This window comes from Copidosoma floridanum, unplaced genomic scaffold (assembly GCF_036245765.1).
Source record: "Copidosoma floridanum isolate Cflo_tuat_1 unplaced genomic scaffold, Cflo_Japanese_pri ptg000006l, whole genome shotgun sequence".
Lineage (NCBI taxonomy): Eukaryota > Metazoa > Arthropoda > Insecta > Hymenoptera > Encyrtidae > Copidosoma > Copidosoma floridanum.
Window position 1 is genome coordinate 22,537,901 of NW_028321883.1, and position 24,749 is coordinate 22,562,649.

Below are 24,749 nucleotides of genomic sequence, written 5' to 3' on the forward strand. Positions count from 1 at the left end.
CAGATGCGCCCATTGTCCTCCAGTTCCCACGGGGAGCTACAAAAGGAGACTGGTCGTTGAAAAATTTAGTCATGCTGTTTAGCTGATGTGTAAACCTAAGGTGCAAAATATCAATTAAACGCATGTAACCTTTATTTTTTTTTTAAATCTCCATGCGTCATTCAGAAATTTGTTATGATCAAAGAGATTCACAAGTCAAACGGCGTCCTCGACAAAAAGATGCTGCTGGATTAAAAACATCTGTGTGAAAATTAAAATTAAAGGTTTTAAGAGAACATTCATGTATTCAAACGTATAGAATGATATTTTTTTATTTTTTTTTTATTTTCAAATGCATCAGCACCGAACATTATTGCACATGATAACGGGCACGAAGCAAGTGAACCATAAATTTAGCGCAAATGCGTTCCTGTATCGATCGCTCGAAAAACTGCCTTTCCAGCCTCGGAAAACCGTGCCCAGGTCACACACACACACACACACACAACTATTTACTTTCAAAGTGCCGAACTCGAAATTTCCTCACCCTGTTTAGTTTCCAATGGGATTGTCAAAAGAAATTTCAGTCACGCGTACACACGGCCAGCTCTCCTTTTTTGGCTCGCGCGCTCGATTGCGTGCAAACACCGATCCACATACACGCATATCGGTATAATATACCTATACCAATATATACATATATGAGCAAACACTACGCGACGTGCTCTGAGAATCAATCGAAATCGCATAAATAGCCACAACAGCAAAACGTCAAATGTATAATATACATACACAAATAAACGCTGTCGATTTATCATCGCGTGCAGGAAATATATAAGTATACGAGAGCACGTTGCCGATGCTGCGCATATTGGGTGCATTGTATTTGTTCAGAAATTCACTTTGAGGAGCACATGCATTGTATTTATATTGATGCTACGTCTCATAAATAATATACGCGTAGTATTGTAGCGAGGGGCAATAATGGAGTGCATGCGTCAGAATTTTCATTTATTTATTTTTTGCTTGTACCAAATGCCATCCGTCATCAGCTGTGCAAATTCGTTTGACTGACGTTCCAAGTGTCGGGTAGCTCAAGCTTATTTCAATTCAATCGAAGATTTAATTCGTGATTGAAAAAATTTTTCCACCGACTCCTCGATCGTTTTACTGTGTTTCGCCAATTAAAACTTGTTAATCATACGTTTCGATGTTGCGAAATTCCTTCGAGTAAAAGTTTCAAATTGTTCCCTCCTTGCTCTTTTTATTCGGGCCTTCGCGAAACTTTTCTCATTTTAAAAATTAATTCTTGGACTTTTGATCAAAGTTGTCCAATCCAAGATTCACTGTTACAGTGTTTTTGTGACTAATCAAAGAAATTGTACATCATATCGTCCATTTACATTTTTCATGTCGCGTTTTGTCTATGGATCAGGGATGAATCAATGAAATGATGGTCCTGCTTTGATTTTGTAAAAACAATGGATGATTGCAGCAAGTATTTGTTTTTTAATTTTTATTATGTTTGTCATGTTTTACTTAAATGGAACACTTTTAAAGAAGAAGTGCACATTTAAAATGAAGTAAAATCAAAAAGTACACCAGTAGAAATTTATTAAATATTTTTATCATATTTTTTACTATCAAATTAGTAAGTAATAACCATAATATCGCATTTTTACAAAATACGATTTTTTCGACTTTCGTGTTCGATATCTCGAAAAGGAGGTAAGAAGGAATTTTTTAATTATTTTTCCTGTATTCCTGGGATCAAAATATACAAGAAACCACACTCAGATCACGGCACCACGGAAATCGAAATCTCCCCAAAAGTTTTTTTTAGTTATCGAAATGATGAGATTATTTGAATTGTACCCTTTAAAAATGTTTAAATTTTCGCGCCCACTTCAAGTCCCCTTTCATTTGGCAACGTACGCATGCAGACAAAATTTAATAAATGTGGCAACATTGACACTTCCCCCCCTCCTTGCGCCGCTCCCCACTGCAGTCTGCTCCGTTTTCGTTGCTTCTGCTTTCTTTCGATCACACAACTCCGCGTAAGAAAGGTCATGCCGCATTCCCGCGTCTGCTGCAGCGTGCATTCACCACGAGGACAAAAGAGGTTAGCTTGTCCACTTGCTACACGCTTAAAATTATTTGTAAGTCTTTTTCGTGAGTAAAACAACTAATTTTATCCACAGCAAAATACCGTGGTTGGATCCTCAAGAATGGAAGAGTCCGCGGCGTTCGTGGGCCACGTGGCGAAGCAACAGCTTTCGGCCGACGAGGTAGCTCGCATGCGGGCCCAGGACACGCGCCTCATTTCGGAATTCCGAGCGATGCAGCTCGAGAAAAACGCACAGAAGCACTGGGACTTGTTTTACAAGCGCAACGAGGTCAGGTTCTTCAAGGACAGGCACTGGACCACCAGGGAGTTCGAGGAGCTCTTGAGGTCGGGTGACGACTCGAAAAAGCCACGCCGTTTGCTAGAGGTTGGATGTGGCGTTGGAAATTTGATGTACCCGTTGCTAGAGGACGACGCTGCTTTTGAACAAATCTACGCCTGTGACCTCTCACCCAGGGCCATCGACTTTGTCAAGGTATATATTTGGTTACTGTTAAATTTCGATCATTAAAATGCCAATTGTTGATTCTTTGAACTCGTGTAAAGGGTGTTCTTTTTTTTGTCCAGAGTAACAAATTGTACGATCCAAACAAGGTGAAGGCTTTCCAGTGCGATGTGACCGATGAAAATTGCTTTAGAGATGTAGATTGCCTCGTGGATGTTACTACTTTGGTGTTTGTGTTATCTACCATACACCCAAAGAAGTTTCATAAGTAAGTATAGGATTCTAATAGCATCTAAGTCGTGTGTATCTGTATGCCTATACTAATTCTGAGTTTTATTTGTAGGGTTATTAGTAATATTTGGCAAGTTACTGGTATGAACGGAATAGTTTTATTTCGCGATTATGGAAGGTATGACATGGCTCAGTTGAGATTTAAGCCAGGACACAAAATTTCTGAAAATTTCTACATGCGTCAAGATGGCACAAGGTGAGACAATAGATAAATTATTTTACCATGTTATATTGCTTAACATCTCGCTTTTGCATTATTATAAGTTTAACGAAAGTGTCATGTTAATTTTTAGAAGCTACTACTTTACTACAGAAGAGATACAAAGTTTATTTGAATCAATTGGCTTTCGTACTGTTGATTGTTCCTACATCCAAAGACGTACTGTGAATTTGAAAGAAGGAATTGATGTACCTAGAATTTTTGTACAAGCAAAGTTCACCAAAACTTGATGAGTGTGGTAAGTCTTCACATGTTCAACACTTTCACTAATCTTTCATGGCCTTATTGCAAGTGATGAGCCCATAGTTCAACTGTAATTTATTTGATGACATACTTTTAATGTCTTTCGCTCCTATCTGAATAAAAATCAAAAAAAAAATATTAATTTTAATCTGAAGTAGACTGTCATTTATACTTTGTAATATATTTCAGGGTTCCTGTAGACAGCCTGAGCAGAAAAATTTTAAACCCCATTGATGTAACCCATAGGAGTGAATCGTAAAAATCTGTAAGTGTTACTTGAACAAAAAAATTCATTCTAATTATCTGTAGTTACCCGCCATTTTATACAACTCAATGTTTCAATGATGACTTCATAGTTCAACTGAAAATAAATTGATGACATACTAAATATGTCTTTCGCTCCTAGCTGAAAAACCATTAAAATTCAGAATTTACTCCTCCAAAATTAATACATGGTTAATGAATGTTCATTATTTCAGGAGCCTTATGTGAGAGTACACGATTGAATACAGCAATTCATATTCTTATCAGTGGATCCGTTGTATTTGGTTAGTATTACATTTTTTTGCATTTGTACATTAGAAATTTGTTCGTGATGATTTCATAGTTCAACTGAAATGAAATTGATGACATAGCATATTATGTCTTTCGCTCCTATCTGATTTCTTAATCACATGTTAGATTACCTGTAGAAAAAGTTTCAGTTTATTTCACGATTATATTTATTATTTCAGAAGCGGCATAAAAGATTGCTCTTGGTGGCTTTTGTAGTGCAGCGATACAAACTCAATGTAAGTTGAAATTTTTTACTTATTTTTACTTTCGTTAAGTACCAAATGATGAGGTCTGTGTTTGATAACTGTCAATGATGCACACAATATTTCGTCACTACCACTGAACAAAAAAAAAATTCGTTAATTATATTAAACGAAATATTAGTCAAGCAAGTAACATTTTTGTTTTTTTTTTTTAGTATCATTCCAATGCTTTCTAAGTACAAGGTGTGATGAAATCCCTCGAAACTCAACAAAATTTTGGAAATCAGCCATGGTAAGCAATCCAAGTTTATGTAAAAAAAACAACAATTTTTTTAACGGTATGATGATTTAATGAAAACCATATAATCTTTCATGAATGACACAATATTAGCTCTATCTGACTCGTAAAAGATTATCAATCAAATCTTGCTTCACTTGATCTTCAAAAAAAAAACCTTGATCTCTTTTTTTTTCAGGATGCAGATCATGTTGGAAATTGATTCACGTATCCAGAGCAACAAGAAAATATTATCAGTTCATGTTTTTGTGAAACAATATGAATTAATAAAAACTATTTTTACTTACAAAAACCATCTTACAATTATTTCTTACCCCCAATAACCCTGATACCTAGCTCATTCATTCTTTATATAAATGTAGTAACAAGCAATTATACTTCGAGATGAAAGTAAAAGAGAATCAATATTTAAAAAAAAAAAACAGTACTCATGGTAATCAAAATTTCTCCCTTTTGCATATTTCACTCGATCTTTGAACAACATTTAATAGTAATTACTTTGGTTATCGCGATTGCTTTGGTTGAATTTTTCAATCAAAGGGGAATCTCCGCAATATAGTACCATCCCTTCCTCAATGGTATCGGAGCTTCTCCATGTGTACTACGTGTGATTCTCATTCGAAACCGACTCAAGTACTTATTTTTACTCCCAAATGTGCGCCGTTATTGGAAATGCCCTTGCCAATTTTCAATGGAATGCTACACGGATAGTACAGATTCGTTAAGAATTCATGGAGTCATTAAATACTTTTATTTATTATTCAAGGGTGGAATTACTTAATTTAGTGTTTCGAGTATAAACTTATCGATGTCACTGTTTGCTCCTCTATGTATATGCATACGATGTGCCCTATTCTTCTAAAGTAGTATACAAAATCACTGTAATGAAAAAACCGATTCTATATCAATTTTCTCGAGAATATTGAGATAATGATTGTATGAGAAAAAAGTAAATAACTTTACTAGAGTTTCAAGTACGAACTTGAGCACCCGATGGGCGTGGTTCTTGTAGGTTTGTGCCACAGTTGCGTTGGCTTTTTTGGAACGTAAATATGTCTAGTATAAACAGTGCACGTATTGAGTGAAATTTTTAATTGATCTTTTTTGTTTTGAATACTGAAAACGAAATCAAAAAGAATACTGAAAATGTGAATTGTATGAGGAATTATTCTCTTGTTTATTATTTCTTCGATTGGTAAGATTTTAATTAATTTTTTTTTTCTGACCCACAGCGTAGTTGGTGAGAAAGATTACGAAAAAAGAAAAAAAAATTCAAGGACATGATTTTTTGTGCAATAATTAAAAAAATAGTTTTAGATTCCTATTAGATTCCATCGTTAAAAAAACGACTCTTTTTCTGGGCGTAAAGTAATTAAATAAACTGTTTGTTCACTTAAAATCCGTGGAGTGATATTTGTTTTTATATTAATTGTAATTTTAGCTCAAAGGTAAATAAGAAATAACCGGAGCGAGTAAAATTTCTTACGCGTGTATAGCATTTACAACGCGAGTTAAGGTGCTATATATGTATTACGCAAGTTCACTCACTGCATGCTGCAAATTATTCATCAGAATTTAAACAAAAAAAATTACTGTTGGAACAAAAACCTACGAAAAATTTTAAACGTTTTCAAATATGCTGTGCTAAATTGTAACTTAAAGTTTCTTTTAAAATAAACGAAATAAATTATTGGCGAATCAAAACTGTAAGGTTGTGGTATGAAAATGAAGCTCAAAATTAAATTTGAGCACAATCGGGTTTGTTGTCCCTAAGTTTTAACACATATATTGTTCACCTATTATTCAAAGACAATATACCATGAACCTTGAAAAATTTAACTTTTTTTCACTAAATTTTAGTCTTTCATGCAGTACAGATTCTCTGTAATGCAAATAGATTTGCCAACAGCGAAAAAATCGTTTTCTGTACGCGAATAAAATAAACTTCAACTTTACAATAATGTGTTAAATACAGAAGTAATGTAGCTCATTATAATAAAACTTTTTTGTGCAGTAAGTTTTTCTCTATAGTGCCATCTTAATGCTGTAAATTGTAAAAATCGTTTCAAAACGGCTTAAAACTCGTTTTGCATGATCTAACTATTTTACATTAAATTTACAGGTACAATTTTCAATACTCAAGTTATAGATCTTACTTTTTTGTTCTGATCATTTTCGTTAATATTGTTATCCTATCATTTAAAATTATACATGTAACTGTTGCACTTAAAATTATTTCATGGGTAAAACTTTTATCATCAATATATATTAAATATATGTCCAGCTGATTAATTGATTAGCGCTATGAAACTTTCCAAATCATCGAATAAATTTTTTATTTTTATGATTGCACCTATACAGAGCAGCAGATGAGCACCTCGTATTACGTCGATTCTACTTTATATTTCCATCAGAAGAAAAATGATTGTTACCGGACAATGCACTCGTTAACAATAGAAATACGTCACTAATTCCCAATCGTTTATAAAAGGAATCAAATACAATATTGTAATTCTCGATTTTATTGAAAATCAACAGATGGTTAGGTGTTTATGAAACATACCATAGTAAACAATAGGAACCCATCACAAGCAAACTACACATTGAACCTCAGTTTGAAATTTAAATTTTCTCGTTAAAAAATTAACGCCCCTAATAATCGACAGATAATATCCTCCGAAATATGCCCAACCCCAGATAGGTAGAAAAATCGCTCATTATCCAAATCAAGGGAACAATAAGCGAGGGGTATCAAAGAGTCACGTTGATTAGAACGCACCGCGACGCATCAATTACAAGCACCGGAGCGCCAAATACGTCAATCATTGGACCCATCCCGTATTCAGCAACCTCGGCCTCGTACCACCTGTGGCCAAAAAGTCAGCGTGTACACACCGAAGAGACACGCGTAACCCGTACGATAGATATACACACGACCATAATATAGACATATATACACCCTGGAACTCAGACGCGTACACCTCATTATGCTTTCGGCTCGTCGCTGTTGTATTACACGCGCATACCATATGTACCCCCCCGTCCAGAAACTCCGGGGGGGGGGGCATTACGCGGCTCCTCGCGACGTAATATCCATCAGCGCCGTGTCGGCGAGTTCTCTGCTCCGATGGCAAAAGCTTTGGCCGGACGCCAAGGCCCTCCGTGTACCTGTGCACCTACGACACGTGCTTTTGCGCACAATATAGAATGATAATAATAACGTGTAAGGTGTCTCTTTCCCAGCATGAAAATCAGCAACGTAGCCTCGGACGCGAGATCCATGAGCACCTCGATGGACAACACTAGCGCCCAACAATGGCAACCCCTCTCTCACTCTCTGCTGGCACAATCCCCTTGACCGGTGAGATGCGTCCTCGTGAGCTGAGGATAACGCGTGCAGTCCGCGATTTTCAGGAGGTATATAAGGGGCGCGATTTTTCTGTCCAGGCATCATTCGGCTCTCGAGCATCTTCGCTTACACCTGACCGGTGAACCACCAGCAAACCCACAACCTACGACATGAAGTGCTTCGCTGTGAGTATATTATCTATTCGTTGCTGCTCGATAACGTTCGATATTATTTAATTACGTACGTTTTTAAGAAAAATATTTTGTTGTTTGATTAACTCGATAATGGTACATTTTTTTCAATTCATGGTTTATGTGAATACTGTTTGATGGCGTTTATTGATGTAAAATTAAATTTCAATACTTTATCGTGAGCAGTATCAACTTTTTTTTCTTCAAGTCACTGCTTTTCATTGATTGGTATCACTTTTTTTTTTTTACTATCGAAATATGTATGTTGGAACCGAGGTGTTGGAAAATTGTTTTTTTATACAAAATTCGAGTACGAATTGTCAAATGAACTCTTTTTTTTTTTTTATTAAATGGTTCGCATGAAATCACAATCCTCTTACCAAATGGATAACATATGCGAAACGCGTAACGTGAAAATGGTGTCACGAGTATACGATGCAGTTCTTTCTAGACTCCATATAATTCAACAATCCAAGATTTTTCTTTGCATTAATACAATTTTTATAACTAAAAAAATTAAAAACTCCCAATTGTTTAACGGAATAATTTATGTATACTCTTTATGGTAATATTAGACAATACTAATAGCCTCATATTTTTTGCAAAGGGTGTGGTAGATTTATTAACAGAGCAAAAGTTACAAATACTGCGTTGTAATTCAAGTCTTCATTATCCTCATTTTCCGATAAAATCGTTGTAAGCCAACAAACAATTTTCACGTCCGAGAATAGTCGAATACATCGTACGTGTAAATTAAGCGACTTGTCTGTTTGTTCTTTGTTTTTTGTTTTTTCTGCTCGACGTAAAAATATGTTAACGCGTTCACAGGCAATCCTGCTTTTGGCCCTCATCGCCACGGCCTACGCCGCCAAGCTGCCAGCCGCTGCTGAACCGAAGCCAGAGGCCGAAGCGGAATCCTCATCCACCAGCGGCGAGGCAAGGAACAAGCGCGGCCTCCTCTACACCGGAGCCTACGCTGCCCCGTACGCCGCGGCCTACAGCTACCCGGCATACACCTCCGCCTACAGCTACCCGGTTGCCTACAGCTCTCCCGTCGCTTACACCGCGGCTTACCGCTCCTACTACCCCGGATACTACGGATCCCTCGTCATTGGTTAGATCAGCCTACGACAATTGCAAATTCTGAGGGCCGTGGGAGTCGTTGCTGGCGTTGACATTTTTTTACCATAAATAATTCGTGTTGCGCATACATGGGCGAGCTCGACGATTCTTGCGTGCCATTCTGGTACTACATTTTTGGGCCATTAAACAGTGTTAACAGTATAATTATACACTGCAAACAGTTTTCAATTTTGGAATCCGTGGAAATTGCGATGCGAAACTTGTTTGCGACCAGCCGTGCCAGGCACTCTTTGTACACTATATAAATATGTTACATTGTTACGTTTTTAGTATATGTATTGACAATTAAGTATTACTACGAAATATATACATACATATATCATTGCATATATAAAACTCAAAACTCGTTTGTGGTTAAATTTTATTCAATCCTCGTTCTTCTAGTAGTAATAATCGTTTTTTATACCGTAAAAATGCGTTTAAACAATTTTTTTCGATGCGACTTTTTTTTAAAGATTTTTTTATCATTTCATCATTTCCGTTTGTGTCTTCAGATAAATACCAGTTTTTAATGTTTCAAACAATTGTCGAGCCTTTTTTCTAGTAGAATAACTTTATACCACTTTTCTAATGGATGATTAACAGTTCAATCAAAAACTATTAAAAAATACTGTTATTTCAAAGAACTCTAAGTTTTTTGGTCAAATTCGTTGTTTTTTAGTGAAACACAGCGTTTTCGAGCATTATTCTCAACACTAAAACGTGTGTCAATATTATTAAAATCTATTTGGGCTTTCCACCTTACTACTACTTTCATACATCAATAGCATTTAAAATGAGTGTAATCAATATTTTAATATTATTTCCGAGTCAGTAAAGTGCTTGTGCCGCGAAACCTCCAATATTATATCTTGGGAGTGCCGTTCATAAGGCGTTAATTAAAACTTGGGCAAAATAACTTTTAATTTGTATTCTTATATTCAGTTGCAAAAATCTTGAGAATAATTTGTTTGAATGAAAAGCATCAGTCTTACTTTTCCTTGATATTTACTGAATAAAGTACAGGAGGAATAATAGAGTGTTATAGTTAGATCTGAAAAGAGTTTATAACTTTTACCACATAATTAAGGCAACGTCTTATTACTGTGAGGAATTCTATGAAATACGAATTACCTATTTTTTTTGGTCCAAATACTTTTCGAATGAGTGAAAAGAAAAACTTAATGCGTTTTTAAGTGCGAATACGTGTGCAGTTCATTTGGAGGTATGATATTACTAATTGTGTGACGATGAAAAAAATTCTTTGTCTTCATTGTGGAACATGTAGTAAACTTAGTCTAAACATAAAAAAAAATTTTACTTATTAACTATTCATTGTTATTAAGTTTGAAGATTTATTGCATCATGCCATGTATGGCATCACGCTAACGTTAAACATTAGAAACGTTTCTTTAGATAAATATACGTCTTTTCAACTTTAAAACAAATTATTACTTTATAAATGCTCAACGGTCAAAACTTCTTTTACAATGTTTTGATAGGAAATATTATTTTCTTAACTTCCACCCCTAATTTGAATAAAAAACTAGTTACACCTTCTACAATGGTTAATTCGTGGATAGTGGAATTTGGTGATGTTCGTAACGGATGCTACATTAAAATTTTAAGATCCGTAAGGAATCAAAGGTTGATAGAATCGTATTAATTTGTTTTGTAATAATTGAGCTGATACTATTTTAGATGGATTTACTAGACACATTTAAAAAAAAATTTCTTAATGGACTGCTTTTATGTATTACAAAAGTAAATTAAAATTAGGGGCCTTCTCTAACGCTTATTTATTTATAAAATATTCGAATAGTGTACGTAACGTTGAAGAAAAACCAAAGCCAACTGATTTTCTTTTTATAAACATCGACAACAAAGTTTTACTGGATTAAAAAAAAATTTAATTCCAACGATTTTATTTATTCACTGTGTGAAAGTTTTTGTGTACTTATTAAGATTTTACTATAGGATTTTGTTTGATTAACAATAAAAACTTTTAATTGTACTTTAAATAACTAGAAAAAGTAATTACAACACAAATAGTTTTTTAGAAACATGTTCTAACATGTAGCAATCAATATTTCAACAATGTTCACTTCAAAACTATGTTGTGTCAAAAAAGCCGTATCTGAGCCTTCGAGCAATGGTGAACTGTTAAAAAAAAAAAAAAATAATAATATAACACATTTTATAATACCAAAACTTACTGTTTTATAAAAACTTGCATATACGCTTTTAAGAGTTAGAATATTTATGTTTTTATTGTTAATCGAATTGACTATCAAAAAAATTATCCACCCAGACACTTTTTTCAGATTCCAATATAATAAGTTAGTTTACCTTTCAAAAATGATCATTGATTCACTCGCTATTTTTAGCTATTTAAGGGTTCCCCAATGTATCTACCAAAGTAAACCCAAATATAACTATCATGGTGAACGTATATGATATTTATTGTTTTGTATTTTAACAATTTTTATTTTTATTTTTTCAAATGATCAAACTTCCAATAATCATTCAAACGGTATAACCTTGTGCATACATGTTTTCTACAATTTTTTGTATGTGGAATATTTAATTTTAATAACTAAGTTTGGCAGTTGTTATGGTGACGAAAATAAGTTAAAAAGCAGTATACTACATAAAAATAATAAGAAATGATTCACAGAATTTGATTGGAAAATTTTTACAAGTTATGCCAATGGTAGTGAAGTATTATCGAAAAAAAAATTTTTTTGCGTTGTACTTTTGAAAGAGAGAGAGAGAGAGCAGTGATAGAATACACTTTTAGTGGCCAGAAATATTAATTACTAGCTTTTGTTTTTGAAATATTTAAGTTTAAAGTGCCTTTTTTTACTTAGGCTAAATGGGCTATAACAATAACGGCTTTGAAGAAATACGTAACAAATCAAACTATTTTTGTAAAAAATACTTTACAAATCTTAGAAATTCGTACTTTATTTTGGCCCTTTCAAATTATGGTGTGATGGCATTACATGAAAATCAGTTTATTGATTAATATTTTTCCCGTTACAAAATCATCCGGCCATAATCTGTAAGACTGTCAGGATACGGTAAATGACGCACTTTACTCGCTTGATTAACTCGGTTCACGGATTTTCTACCTTAATTAACGAAACACTTGCAGTGTGGCACAAAGTTTCATGTGAGTAGACCAAGTAACATATTTCAAAAGAAAGAAGAATTTATTCAATGAAAGTTGAAATGTCTGGACGCCATTCCAAATGTACAGGTGATGATAATATTTTTATGTATTTTTATCACCCATAACTTGAAGTCGTTTCAACCGTAGGTTAGTAAAGACGCACATTTTTTCGTCTGATGTGTACAGTAAAAATATGTGGCATCCATGTGTTCCTGAATTTTATTTTTTTGCCGAATAAAAAAAAAATTACTGCATAATTAGTAAGATTTTCTTTACAATAAATAGAAAGTTTATCAGTCGAAATTATTAAAGTATTTAGATTTGCAAGAATCGAGACAAACTTACTGTTTTGCTTTTTAAAAATTTAGGTAATACACAGTTTTAAAAATTATTTTTTGTACTATAAGAAACGATAGTTGTTTTACGGTTACTTATTATCTACTACATAAAACCTTATTTCTGTCTAACTAACATTTATTTATACCACGTCATACACACACACACACACACACACACACACACACACAGCAATACACACATAAACACATGCTACATCTTTGGATAAAATATACTTGTGATGTTGTTCGGTCATTGTTTGATAAAGGTGCATATTTTCTTATTACACCAATCTAGCATTTTTTCTAATTTCTTGTTCAGTCAGACTATAAACTATATCTTACCCCCCCCCCTTTTTTTACATAAAATATTCCTGTATATATTACGGAGGTTGTTGTTATACTATATTTAATAGAAAATGTTTGTCTCGTATACATAAATCATTTGCTTATCATACAGTATTTTATAAGCATACACATTGAAGTATCTTTAAAACACGAAACGTAGAGATTTTTGTAAAAAATAATTAAACTTTGGTATGCTTTAGAAAACGATTTCTCTACACATCTAATTTGACAAAAAAATTTGTAGTCAACAACCAGTCACACGAGCAATGATTAGTTTACTCTCTCTGGCCTAGGTACATAATATACTATTGACTGTATTTCAATAAACATCAAGATTATCAGTTCCAACCTCGACGTCATAAAGCACAAATACATATCAAATACATGAAAAACGATAATATATATTACGTTAAACAGAAAATTTCAAAAGTATTAAATGTACCTCATGAAGTCACGTATATCTTTGAAAGAAATACGATAGGATGGTTGAAAATAATTAAAGTGATACATTTAAAATCGTATTTTTACTTTTCAATAGTGATAATTTTTAAATGATTTTAGGTATCTCGTGGTGCCATTGCTGTCGAAAATTTGCTTGCAGCTGCCATAAACCATGTGCTTACAAAACATTACGAGACTACTTAAGAGATCAAAATAACCAGAATGACCAAAACAAACGTAAGTATATGGGTTTTTCATCCCTGTCCATACCCAAAAAGAATACTCTTAATAAGTTATTTGCACATAAATTAAATCAAATTAATATTTTTTATACTATTAGCATTTAATAATAGGATTAATTCAACCCAAGTCAATCTATCATTGATATAATTGAGAAAAATTAAAAAATTGCTACATAAAGACCGTAGATCAAGTCAATAAATGTGTGGTTCAAGAATTGTTTCAAGTGTAACTCTAATTAGACTTATAAATTTAAAAAACTTTATTTTGGCTATATTTGTGCTAAATATTTTATGTATAAAAAAGGATAGTTAGGATTATTTTTAATTTAATTTCTATGTTACTGTTAAACCGAACATGTTTAAAAATACTATCTTTTCTACAAAAAAAACGTAGCTTAAAAAATTTTACTCATTGCAAAACATCAAAATAGTTTATTCTTTGTTACCTGAAAAGAACTACTATCTATTATCTATGTACTATGAACGAATGAGTCGTATGAGTTTCGTTGCAACATTAAAGCTGTTTGATTTCGAATGTTTCAGCTGATTCAACCAGCAGTAAATAAGAACATGCCAATATGACTGCCGTTGTGTGGATGATAATCTCCATATTACTTGAAATGTTTGTATTTTTTTATGATTTTACAAACGTTTTCCAAATAAAAATCACTATAAAACTTTAACAACTAATTGTAAAATATCTCTAAAACCTTTGCACCTTTGTCGATATAATAATTATATAATCATGTATCATTTTAGACTAAGGATAACACTCCAGTCAGCTCACGCTGCCACACTCGTTTCAATACTTAAATCATGTCTGTTTTCAATGTAAAACAAACTTTGAACGTAGTATAATGGAGATCTGAGTTAGTCACATAGTGTATATGTACGTAATCAAGTTTTTCGACTCATTCAAGTAATTACTACCCGGATAGGCTCGATTAATAAAAGGCTAACGATTGACATGCATTTACGAGGGATTGATTAAAAAAACCAAAAAAAAAAAAAAAAAAACCGACCACCAAACGACATGGTGAACGTGCCATGAGCTCTTTGCTCGCTGACAATTTCTCTTATCAATAAGCGTATTCAAAATTTTTATTTTTTTGTCTTTCTTCAAGTCTTTTCTGTACTGTACAGCTAGCTGTCTTTAACAAATCAGAAATATGTATTTAAGTTAGCCCTCATTAGAGTTTCTATTTTTGTCCTCGTTGCTCCACCCAATTACCAATACCTTAATTTCAAGTATTTGAATTAAATCAATACTTGTTTTTATTGAAAATTTATGTAAGTATGCATCCACTCACAACTTGTAAATAATGACACTTTGAAGAGAGGCACTCCCTTTTAATACCTGTACACCAGTCATCTTGCATTACTTGCGGCTCTGCACGCAACAATTATATCTCACACGTAAACTGTGGTATCGGCAAAAAGAAATTCCAAAAAAAATCCGTTCTGTCTGCACTTACACTTTCTTTCGCAAAATCAGCCATCTCAATTCAATACCAAACATGCAGCGCGTAATCTCAGGAGGGAGAGCGTATACGGCGTTGCACAATGAAAGCGGTTTTTTGTTCGTACACATATGGAGTGTACACTTGTCGGACGCAGCTACACTCTCTTACTCTGTATTCTCCAAACGAGGAATCTCCACCCGCAGAGACAGAAAAGAGCCGAAGAGCTGCTATGGGGACGTGAAAACTTTCACTGCACACAAGCAAGATGTACACGCCCGTCGCGACCTGGACAGGAATGCCCTGTGCATGACTAGAACAACACACTGTCATTGTTGTAGTCATTCTGCTTTGTGGTAATTGAAACTTATGGTTATGGTGTGCAAACGCGTGCATACCCCGGTGCTCGTCAAGCTGGATGTATGTGGATACTGTTACTGTGACTTAAGATTTGGGAAATTCAAATACCACATAACTTTATGAGTTTTAACAGTTTTTTTAATTCTTGTACCTTGCTGTTACAGATTGAAAAAAAAATTATCTTATGGATATTTTTATATTGCAGAACAGATGAGGTGAAATTTTTTGCACGATTACGTTATTTTTATGGTTTTAAGAATAGGAATGATAAAATACAACCAATGGAAAGCAATTCTTACGTGATGGTGAAATTTAATACAAATACATGCATGATTTTAAAATGTTTATTTTCCAATACTATATTATTTATTCATTTTATATGTGAAAATTTCTTCCATGGTATCTCTAGATTTGTAGGCCTGGCTGATAAATTTTTGTTCAACAAAAATTATTTCATTTTATAGAAGCACTGCAATACCAGGGTGTACATTGCATTAGTTATGGTATCATGTTGAAAATTTAATTGATTACAAGATATTATGTTGTAAACCAAATATTGATTAAGTTCTTTTTTTAAGCGAAAGTAACACGTGACTTAAAATATTTCTATTTTCCAACAGCCATGAGCTTTACGTTTCGTAGTGAAACAGTATGGTGTAATGATACTAGATTCTTCAATATTTTTATAACTTTTGGAATTCTTGTTGTGTTGATTTGAAAAACAGTTTTTTTAACACCACATCGTTACAAAAAACACATAACATGTTCGATTTTGTTTTGTGTTTTGTTTTTTTACTACACTAAAATATTTCTAAATATATATTTACTTCAGAACAAAGATTATAGTTACAAAAATTATAGTGTTACTGTAACTTTCCGTCCGAACAAAAGCATTTTTTAAAATTTATGTTACGTCTAGTAAAATGAAAAATCAATAGAAAAACATTACGATGACTTATTACTAGCAAATGTTTACATAAAACATTTACATTTCCATACCGTTAATAGTTGGTAAATAGAAAAAGAATAAGACTACGATGAATGCATGTTTGCAACGACTAGACATTTTCGTATCCTGAATGAGCTATCACCATCTCGAAATTTGGAACCACCGAAAATTCTATGAATCGTCCTAGTTCCCAGACTAATCATTGAGTTGGGCGATATACGTACTCGTACAAATTTTTTGAGGAGGTAAGTATGTGCACAGGTGTACGCAAGTGCGAGAGAGGGGTCCCATTGGTCACTGCTGTCGCCGCATAGGTTCAAGTTCAAATTGAAGAAAGCTGACAAGAAAGTCCATTGTAATTCGTAAAATGTCGCGACCCAACTGTATATATACATGTGCTGGTACGACCGGTGGCCTTAGTCGCAGAGGATCCTTCTGGCCTTGAACGAAAGGCTTTCTTTCGATTTTTTTCAAATGTCGTTTTTAGTGGTTAGTCTGATTTTACAAATGAATACTTAGTGTCTCCTGAAATTTTTCTTGCTGATTTGGACCGCATAGTTTTACCCAACAAATGCCAAGTGAAGTGTTACACTGGATATAGTAAAAATGAGAATCAAAGCACCGTTAATGGTAAGTTTAAGAAATAATAATTAATTTAATTTAATGATAATGATAATAGATAATGGTTGATGATGTAAGTGTATGGGTGACCATTACATTGTTTATTGTCTTCGTCTCGGCATGTATTGTAACGTTCTATGAATTAAAAAAATGTCATTTCGGTAATGCTTAATTATGGAATTAATTTTTTTTTTTTTTTTTTTATAACATCATCCTCAGTGCTTACTTTTTTGAATTCTTTAAATTGTTTAAAAAATTTGTACTTACACATAGTAAATAACGAAATAAAAATTGTATTGCATTAAACATAGTTGCACGATGTGGCTTTAAAAAATGCATTATTCCTACCTGTAGTTAAGTATTATTTTTAAGATGAAACAATTCTATTGAACCAATGCAATAAATTACTTTAATTTATTTTTTTTAGTAACTCGTAAATCTATTGTTGTACACGCATTTTGTTAAAAATTTGTAAACACACTTTCTACGTAAGACTACATCTACAAGTCATGAAACTTGGTTTCTGTAGATGTATTATTCATTGATAGGATCATGAATAACGTTTTGCATTACGAACTATACTACTATTTTTAATTCAATATAGACTTACACTGTATAATATTTTATATAGATAACCTACTTTCTACTTGCTCAAGTTTTTATTACTTTGGCGGATCGAAGGACTGACTCAAAGGCAGCTGAAGTTAAAAAACATAATACTGCACGTATAAAAGAGTCCAACTTACATGAGGATGAAAAATCACAAGTCACGCAAAGAAAAAGGGATCCTGGATATTACTACAGCAAACCAATTCATTTGGTTAATGACGGACATTTTGAATCTAGACATCCTGGAAATAGAGGACGAATCATTACAAGACTGCAAAGTCAAATAAATCGTCCTTTTAAGCAGTATGGATCGCCTGATCAGGAAAGTGGTGGTTTTATTGCAGATCAGTCAACAACAACTGTTGGCCTTGTAAATCAGGAAATGCCGGATTCCTCGAGGCAAAACAGTTTTGTTCCCGAAAATCCGATAGCCAGTCAGAACAATCAACCGTTTGGACAACATACAGCCAACTATTTGCCACCGAGAAACCAAAAATTACCGGTGGTAACTCCAGCCTATCAATTTTCTACCTACGAATCCCATGATAATCAACAGTTTCAACAGCAGCACTTACGATTCCCAGAGCAAAATCAGGAATTCCAAGGTGATGTCCAAAATTCTTTTGGTCAAAACTCTGAGATTCAGAATTTCGATCAAAAAGAATTTCAAAGTCAACAAATATCGGACGCTGCTTTATTTTTAACTCAAAATGCTCAAGCTATTTCTAGTCTTTATGGAGCTCCTGCACCTAATCAAAATTATGCACCGCATAATCAGGAGTCGGAGTCCATCGGTCAGCATCAACAAGGTCAACAAAACCAGAATCTTCACGTTACTGCCGAGGGTCAACCTTTAAGTTTTCCTAGCCAACTACCATCTTATGCGTCCGGTATTTTTGAAAACCAAGATACTCTTGCGAATATAGAATCGCTGGAAAAAGACAAAATCATTGCCCAACTTCAGCAAGCTTTGTCTAGTCGAGAGAACTTAGCTCAATTTATTCAGAAAGAAGAATCAGCATACTCATCACATCACTTTGGTAATGATCACGTGTCCCTCAATCAGTATGGCACATCATTTTCACCAACAACAACAACTAGTTCTTCAGGATTTCAAGGTTATTATGTAACATCACCAATTCCAACAACGACACCAGCTCCAATTCAAGTGCCTTCGACCTCGATCGCTACGACGACAACAACACTCCAATCACCTGGAAGTGACACAAGCAGCTCTCAAGTAGGAACTAACTTTCAAGTAGGACCCACTTTCGTAAATACCGTACATCCCCAGTACGGTGGATTCATACCAACTGCGGTAACTTCTTCGGGATTCGTACCGAGTGCACCAACTTTTGGTACTGCTTTGTACCCTACGGTGGCTAAACCAGTAGAAAGTACGCCAACTCATTTTGCTATTCCCATACCTTCCTTGGATGTTTCAAAACCTGTGAATCCATCAAATACATTACCTATCGCAACAAAACCATCGTACGACCATCCTAACTTTTCTGGCCTTCTAAGTCACCCAAGTACGCCTACATTCTCTATAACCCTGGATGCAGTCCACCCGCCACAGGCTACTCCACCTGTTCACACTCCTATTGTCAAGCCCCATCCAGTTTCAATAATTCCCGCAGCAACGCCGATTCATCCCACTTACGGACTTCATCCGGCGGTAACTCCCGTCAATCCAGCATACGGACTCCATCATACGGTGGTCAATCCTAGTTACGTGTACAAACCTGTCAAGGTGTATCCGGTTTATTACTATCCTGGACTTTATCATAGGAAGACGGTTTCAACTACACATCCATGGAATTATGCTCCATCATACACTCAAGCCAAAATATGGAAATAAGAGACTTAGTGATCAATAATCGATAGTCATGAAATTTAGTTTTTTATGCAGGTGAATTGATTTTATTTTTTATACTTTGTTATTGAATCATGCGTACGATTATTTATTTGTTCATTAATAATACTTCATCTACATTATCAGTTGATGCCGTCTAATAGTTTGTAAATAGATGTATTTTATTTATTTTTACATAAAATATTGATCATGTGACAAGTTAAATACTATTTGTTTTGTTTTACATGTAAATGTATAAGTTAAAAATGTATAAGTTAAAAAATCGAAACACACATTATAAATTTATTTTTTTTTAAAACCATCTGGAAATAAATAAAAAAAAATTATTCAGAAAAAATTTTTGATCCAAGATTATTTAAACGTCCAGTAATGAATTTTTGTACTTAGAGTTTAAAAATAAGTTTTTCCAATAGAAATGTTATTTATTGTGTTGAAATAAAGATATCATCAGGGAATACTGTTATTCCACATCTATTTCGAAAGAACTGTTTTCAAGTGAAAAAGTGTCACATTTTTTCTCGGGTAAGAAATTCGGTTTTTCTTTTACAAAGGAATTATGTTGCACTTTTTAATCTGAAGTCAAAGAGAAAATGTCGTACGTTTAATGGAGGAAGAAAAAAAACTGTATATGCTACTGCGTTTTTTATTCCTGGGTGTTTGCTCATCCTCGTTGTTGGTGTAATATACTGTATTGACGCCCAAGAATCCGTAAAGTTTAATTTGGTTCATGAAATGTTTGAGCAAACATAAGACACAATTATTGGTATCTAATTTGAAAATCTTTTCAAAAGAGCAGTAACCTTCATAATAATAGTCAATCAAACATTTTTCTTCGTCCAATGCGCTGCGAATGGTATCAGCTTTGTAAACAATTGTTAATTTGAGCCAACGTGCATCGAGTCAACAGTTTCAATCAGTGGCCGGAAAAACGAAAGAAATGAGCCTGGCGGAAATTGCAGTTCAAATAAAAGTAACTTGATCCGGATAATGGAGTTGGAGGAATCGAATGGAAAGTTGGCCACACGGTCGTATGTGTACATACATTGCATGTAGATCTGTCCATGTATCTACAAGTCCATGCAAAAACAAAGCACCTTACGTTCAGCAAACTGAAAGCACTCTCACTCCCTATACAATTCAAGCTATAGCGCACTAGCGTAAGTATAATGCAGATACTAGATGCGAGTGCGTCAGCCTTGAAACGAATCCATCGTCCACCGCAATGTGGACTGTCGAACCTGACCTCGATCGGCATTTGACGATTCTATTCACGATCGACGAAGTTGACGCATGAATTCGAACGAGCCATCACTTGCATACGTTATAACATTCACGTAGATGGGCTATAATTATATTATTACTATGGAGCTTGGCTCTACTTACTTTATAAATCAAAGTTGTCATAATTGCATCCATGTGACCACTACTTCTTTGTAGATCGTAAATTAATAACTCTTATAAATTGAATGCCATAAGATAATATTATATCTCAATAAAACATGATGTATTTTTTCTGCAACTGAGATCTTCAACTATTTTCCTCTAAAAATCATGCCACATTACATTATCAGCAAATATGTTGAACTAGCAGCCCCCCCGTCTCGGCTTCGCCCGAGACTTACTAAATAAAACACCGTAGTGTGTTGACATGTAATGTGAAACATTTTTAGTTAGAAAATTTTACACATACTCCCGATACATCTCAGAACAAAAATCTTCTTATTAAAAAATATTTTTTCGGAATCCATATAGTTTATTTGGTCAAATAATAAGGTGTGAAAATTCAAAAAAATAATTATGCTGAAAATTTATGCCATAAAATAATCAATGGCTATAAGAAGTTGTTGATTTAGTTTCTTCTGTGTAATTCACGAAAAGGGCTATTTTTTAAAGCTGTTAAGATTTTAAACCCACAAAAAATTTATATTAAAAAAAAATTGTTTTTTCTCATATCTCACTATTTTATTACCAGAGCAACAAAGTCCTGGACCTTAAACCCAACATTTTTATTGCCACAAAAACAGAAATACATTTCCTACTTATTTAAAAATCTGAAGTAGGATCTTTAAAGATTTCAGAGATTGCTGTAAGGGTACAATGGAAAGCTGATCTCTCACGTAATGGACTCTTAAGTTGACGATTTTGACGCTGCTGTTTCAATCTCGATAAATTTTCTGCGTCAGTTTCTTGACGCCTCAAATTGTATTCATTAGATACATTTGAAGTTTTCTTTCCAATATACCCTTTTGCGACTATTGGCATGCTTACGACTTTTATGACCCCTAAAGGCTATTTTCAGTCAACTTTGTTAATTTTAATACATTTGTTGGCAAGGTAGTTCGACGTCCGATGGCCCTAAAAAACACCGGTGAGCTTCTTAAGTTAACCCTTTCTTGACTGCAGTTAACAGAAATTGTGACCTGGATACCTCAGGGTGATCTTCTCTGGCTTACTGTTGAAGACCCAGACTGATTGGGAGAAAAATTACAAAGTCCGAAGCTTTGGGGCTAGTTGTAGTGCTCTTTCCCAACGTCTCCCGGTATAACGTCGAAGACGTTGGTGTCTAAAGCACCTTTTTTATTTTCAGATTCAGTTGTTTTGGTGATCTTAGATGGGGAGATTGGTTAGTGATACTTGTCCAGTGGAGGCTGTCCCGTTGGCTTAAGTTTTTTTTCCTTTATAGCTGTTATAGGTTTGCCCAGCGCAGACCTTGGAGAGGATCAGTGATTCCTGGTTGAATGCTTAGAGTCGAGAGGGTAATATAGAGTCGTTGGTCACCGGGTTTTCCAGCCTTGCGAAGAACAATTCCGCAGGTGACGTCTGCCAGTGAATAGCTGACTTGGTTTAATAGTGCCCGTCTTTAGTTAATATAGTCTTATAGTCGATGAATCGCTTCCGGAAATTGTAAAAAAAAAATGTATTTGTTGGCAAGGTAGTTTACACTTAGGTGGCCCCTAAAAAGAACCGATGAAATTGATGGTTAAGTAGGGAACGTAAATACTTATAATGGCCCTAAAAAGCGCCAGTGGTGAAACTTCCAGGCTATTCTTCATTATTATTCCTGATGATGAAGAGCTGGCTACGGGTTGCTTGATTCTTACCCTGGGAGTCTCGATGTACAGAGACTGTGATGGAGGGAGGTACGCCGCTGACCAAAGAATATCTCGTCTCGGGTCGTTCCCCGGATAACCAACTGCTCAATTGCTCATCTTTAGACGGGAACATGTGGGTAAGCGCGTTGGGGACGCGACGACCAAGAAGAAAGCCGTTGTGGTTACCGTGACCCTCAGAGCTGTTTTTCCTTGCTTACATTTGTAGCCACAAATTCTTTAACTACAACAGGTGGGATGGTGGGACTGCCACACAACTATGAAGAGTTGGTGCAGATTGTGCTCTGGCTAAATATGTCTCCTGGTATTCTGGCAGAGACGGCATCGGTTGGAAGTAATTTATTATTCTTTGATCACACTCGTCGAGATTTAGGGTGAAGGAATACTTAGGTCCCTTCCCCCTTGGAGAAGAGTGTCGTCCGTAACCGGGATACCCAGCTGCAGGACTATCACCAGCATCCTCTGAACAGCTTGATGAGCTGCCGAAGCTCAACTGTACAGCTATCGATACGCTCCGGCCTATTATAACCACACTTATTTAATTATGTTGCAGGTAGCTTCGATTTTATGTCGACGCCGCCTAGCGGATTTTACTGAACTAAAGTGAAAAGCTGGCGTATTTTTGCAAAACTTTGAGCTCATTTATTGCTATTGTTGTTAAATTTTTTAAGATAAAAACTATACTAAAACCATCTAGGAAGTATCATGAATCAGTGTGCAAAATTTCAGCAAAATCGGTTCAGTAGTTTTCGCGGTTAGCGATTACAACGGTTTTAGCGACTTTGCTTTATATATTAGTAAGATTAAAGTTCAGTTAGTTTTATTTAAGATTAACTGAATGTATGCAATATCATGTATTTGATAGACCTATAAATTTTTCTTATGAATAAATACTAAAAAAAATTATCTGTACCCTTACGATAAAAGAAATAGTTTTAATTTTCTGAAGATCTATACATTTTTTATAACAAACACATATCTTGAATACCAGTGTATTTTATATGCATTTCCAACACATAACGATTAAAAAGTAGACTATATGTAGAATATATATTAGAAGTAGTCACCAATGAAATAAATATTTGGTATTCATCGCTCAAGAGATAAAACTCCAAGTATTCTCAAAGTTTTTGACAGTGTCATTTCACATTATCATAGTCCTACATTATTCGAAAATTTTAAGCATTGTTGGATTCAGAAATGTGCAAAAATGACTATTTAATGCCCGAATAAATTTCGTAAAAAATCCTGTTTTTCGAAACTTTGTCAATTTTTTACAAAAAAACTAAGGTTTTAACAAAAAAATCACAAGAACATTTTTCCTCTGAAAATCAGCCAAATAATCTAAAAAAATGTTAAAAAAAAAAACAAAACTTTTTTATTTGTAGACAGAAAAAATCTATAACAATTAATCGGCCAACTTTACGTTTATGAATCTTTGATACTTAGATTCAGCGCACGAAAATACGTAAGAAAAATTTTGGTGCAGCCATTGGATCTCGATTGGCTTGACCCCATATTATCATCACCTAATTTATATATATAGTTGAGATTTTTTAACCAAGTATTTACACCTCATTGCACCAGTTTCTCAAAATCTTTATCGACTGCATACACGATTCTTCTGACGTGCAAGCGAAAGCTAGTACCGGCACCGCAAAGCTCAAACACCGCAAATCGATATAAACTCTCGGTCGCTCGTCAAGCCGCGGTCCATTTTTATTATCAAGTTCCACCACGTGAGCCCCGCCTCACTTTCAGTTGGAGGTTTTTACACGTACACCCATGCACGTTCACAAACACAGCCGAAGCCATTCCTGACGAGAGGCGCAAAACATCTTCGATCAGCTGACCTACAGCTGCGGCGAAGAAAAATATATAAGGAAACACTTTTTCCACACCAGATCTCGCGCATCGGGATTCCAGTGTTCAATCGGCCAACGCTTTATAAACGCGTCTGGAAATCGTGAGATATTTTTACCGTGAACTTGAAAAAGCTGTTCCAAACGCAGCGTGAAAGTGACAAAGATTGTATTTGAGTACACAAATATGCGATACTTACTTTTTTCGGATGGTGTTGACATTGCAACGGAGCACTAGGGCTGATCAGGATTTACATTAGCTCATTATTGTGTAGCTGAGCGAGAAAAATACTGATCTGTGATTTTAAGGGGTTTTGAAATCTATGACAATTTACCACTT

General features: G+C 34.6%; 3 protein-coding genes and 3 non-coding genes across 6 annotated transcripts; all 6 read left to right on the forward strand.

Moving 5' to 3' along the window:
* The first annotated feature begins 2,028 nt into the window (after window positions 1-2,028).
* On the forward strand, window positions 2,029-4,623 carry LOC106637435 (tRNA N(3)-cytidine methyltransferase METTL6). The gene is made up of 10 exons (XM_014350218.2): window positions 2,029-2,101; window positions 2,181-2,579; window positions 2,672-2,817; window positions 2,893-3,036; window positions 3,134-3,298; window positions 3,493-3,568; window positions 3,783-3,851; window positions 4,038-4,094; window positions 4,277-4,353; window positions 4,538-4,623. Exons 2-5 carry the CDS (start codon window positions 2,208-2,210, stop codon window positions 3,288-3,290), a joined length of 819 nt encoding a protein of 272 aa, XP_014205704.2. The 5' UTR covers window positions 2,029-2,101; window positions 2,181-2,207; the 3' UTR covers window positions 3,291-3,298; window positions 3,493-3,568; window positions 3,783-3,851; window positions 4,038-4,094; window positions 4,277-4,353; window positions 4,538-4,623.
* LOC111642934 (small nucleolar RNA snR60/Z15/Z230/Z193/J17) lies at window positions 3,343-3,429 on the forward strand. The gene has a single exon (XR_002759617.2). It is a non-coding gene; the product is annotated as a small nucleolar RNA snR60/Z15/Z230/Z193/J17 (small nucleolar RNA).
* On the forward strand, window positions 3,636-3,721 carry LOC111642932 (small nucleolar RNA snR60/Z15/Z230/Z193/J17). The gene has a single exon (XR_002759615.2). It is a non-coding gene; the product is annotated as a small nucleolar RNA snR60/Z15/Z230/Z193/J17 (small nucleolar RNA).
* LOC111642933 (small nucleolar RNA snR60/Z15/Z230/Z193/J17) lies at window positions 3,884-3,971 on the forward strand. The gene has a single exon (XR_002759616.1). It is a non-coding gene; the product is annotated as a small nucleolar RNA snR60/Z15/Z230/Z193/J17 (small nucleolar RNA).
* A 3,194-nt stretch (window positions 4,624-7,817) lies between the features above and the next one.
* Window positions 7,818-9,356, forward strand: LOC106637437 (uncharacterized). Its single transcript, XM_014350221.2, has 2 exons — window positions 7,818-7,893; window positions 8,728-9,356. The coding sequence occupies exons 1-2, from the start codon at window positions 7,879-7,881 to the stop codon at window positions 9,016-9,018; spliced, it is 306 nt and encodes a 101-aa protein (XP_014205707.2). The 5' UTR covers window positions 7,818-7,878; the 3' UTR covers window positions 9,019-9,356.
* An 8,348-nt stretch (window positions 9,357-17,704) lies between these two features.
* On the forward strand, window positions 17,705-19,422 carry LOC149375595 (uncharacterized). The gene is made up of 3 exons (XM_089598797.1): window positions 17,705-17,839; window positions 17,884-18,063; window positions 18,157-19,422. The coding sequence occupies exons 1-3, from the start codon at window positions 17,705-17,707 to the stop codon at window positions 19,420-19,422; spliced, it is 1,581 nt and encodes a 526-aa protein (XP_089454923.1).
* Window positions 19,423-24,749: the final 5,327 nt, after the last annotated feature.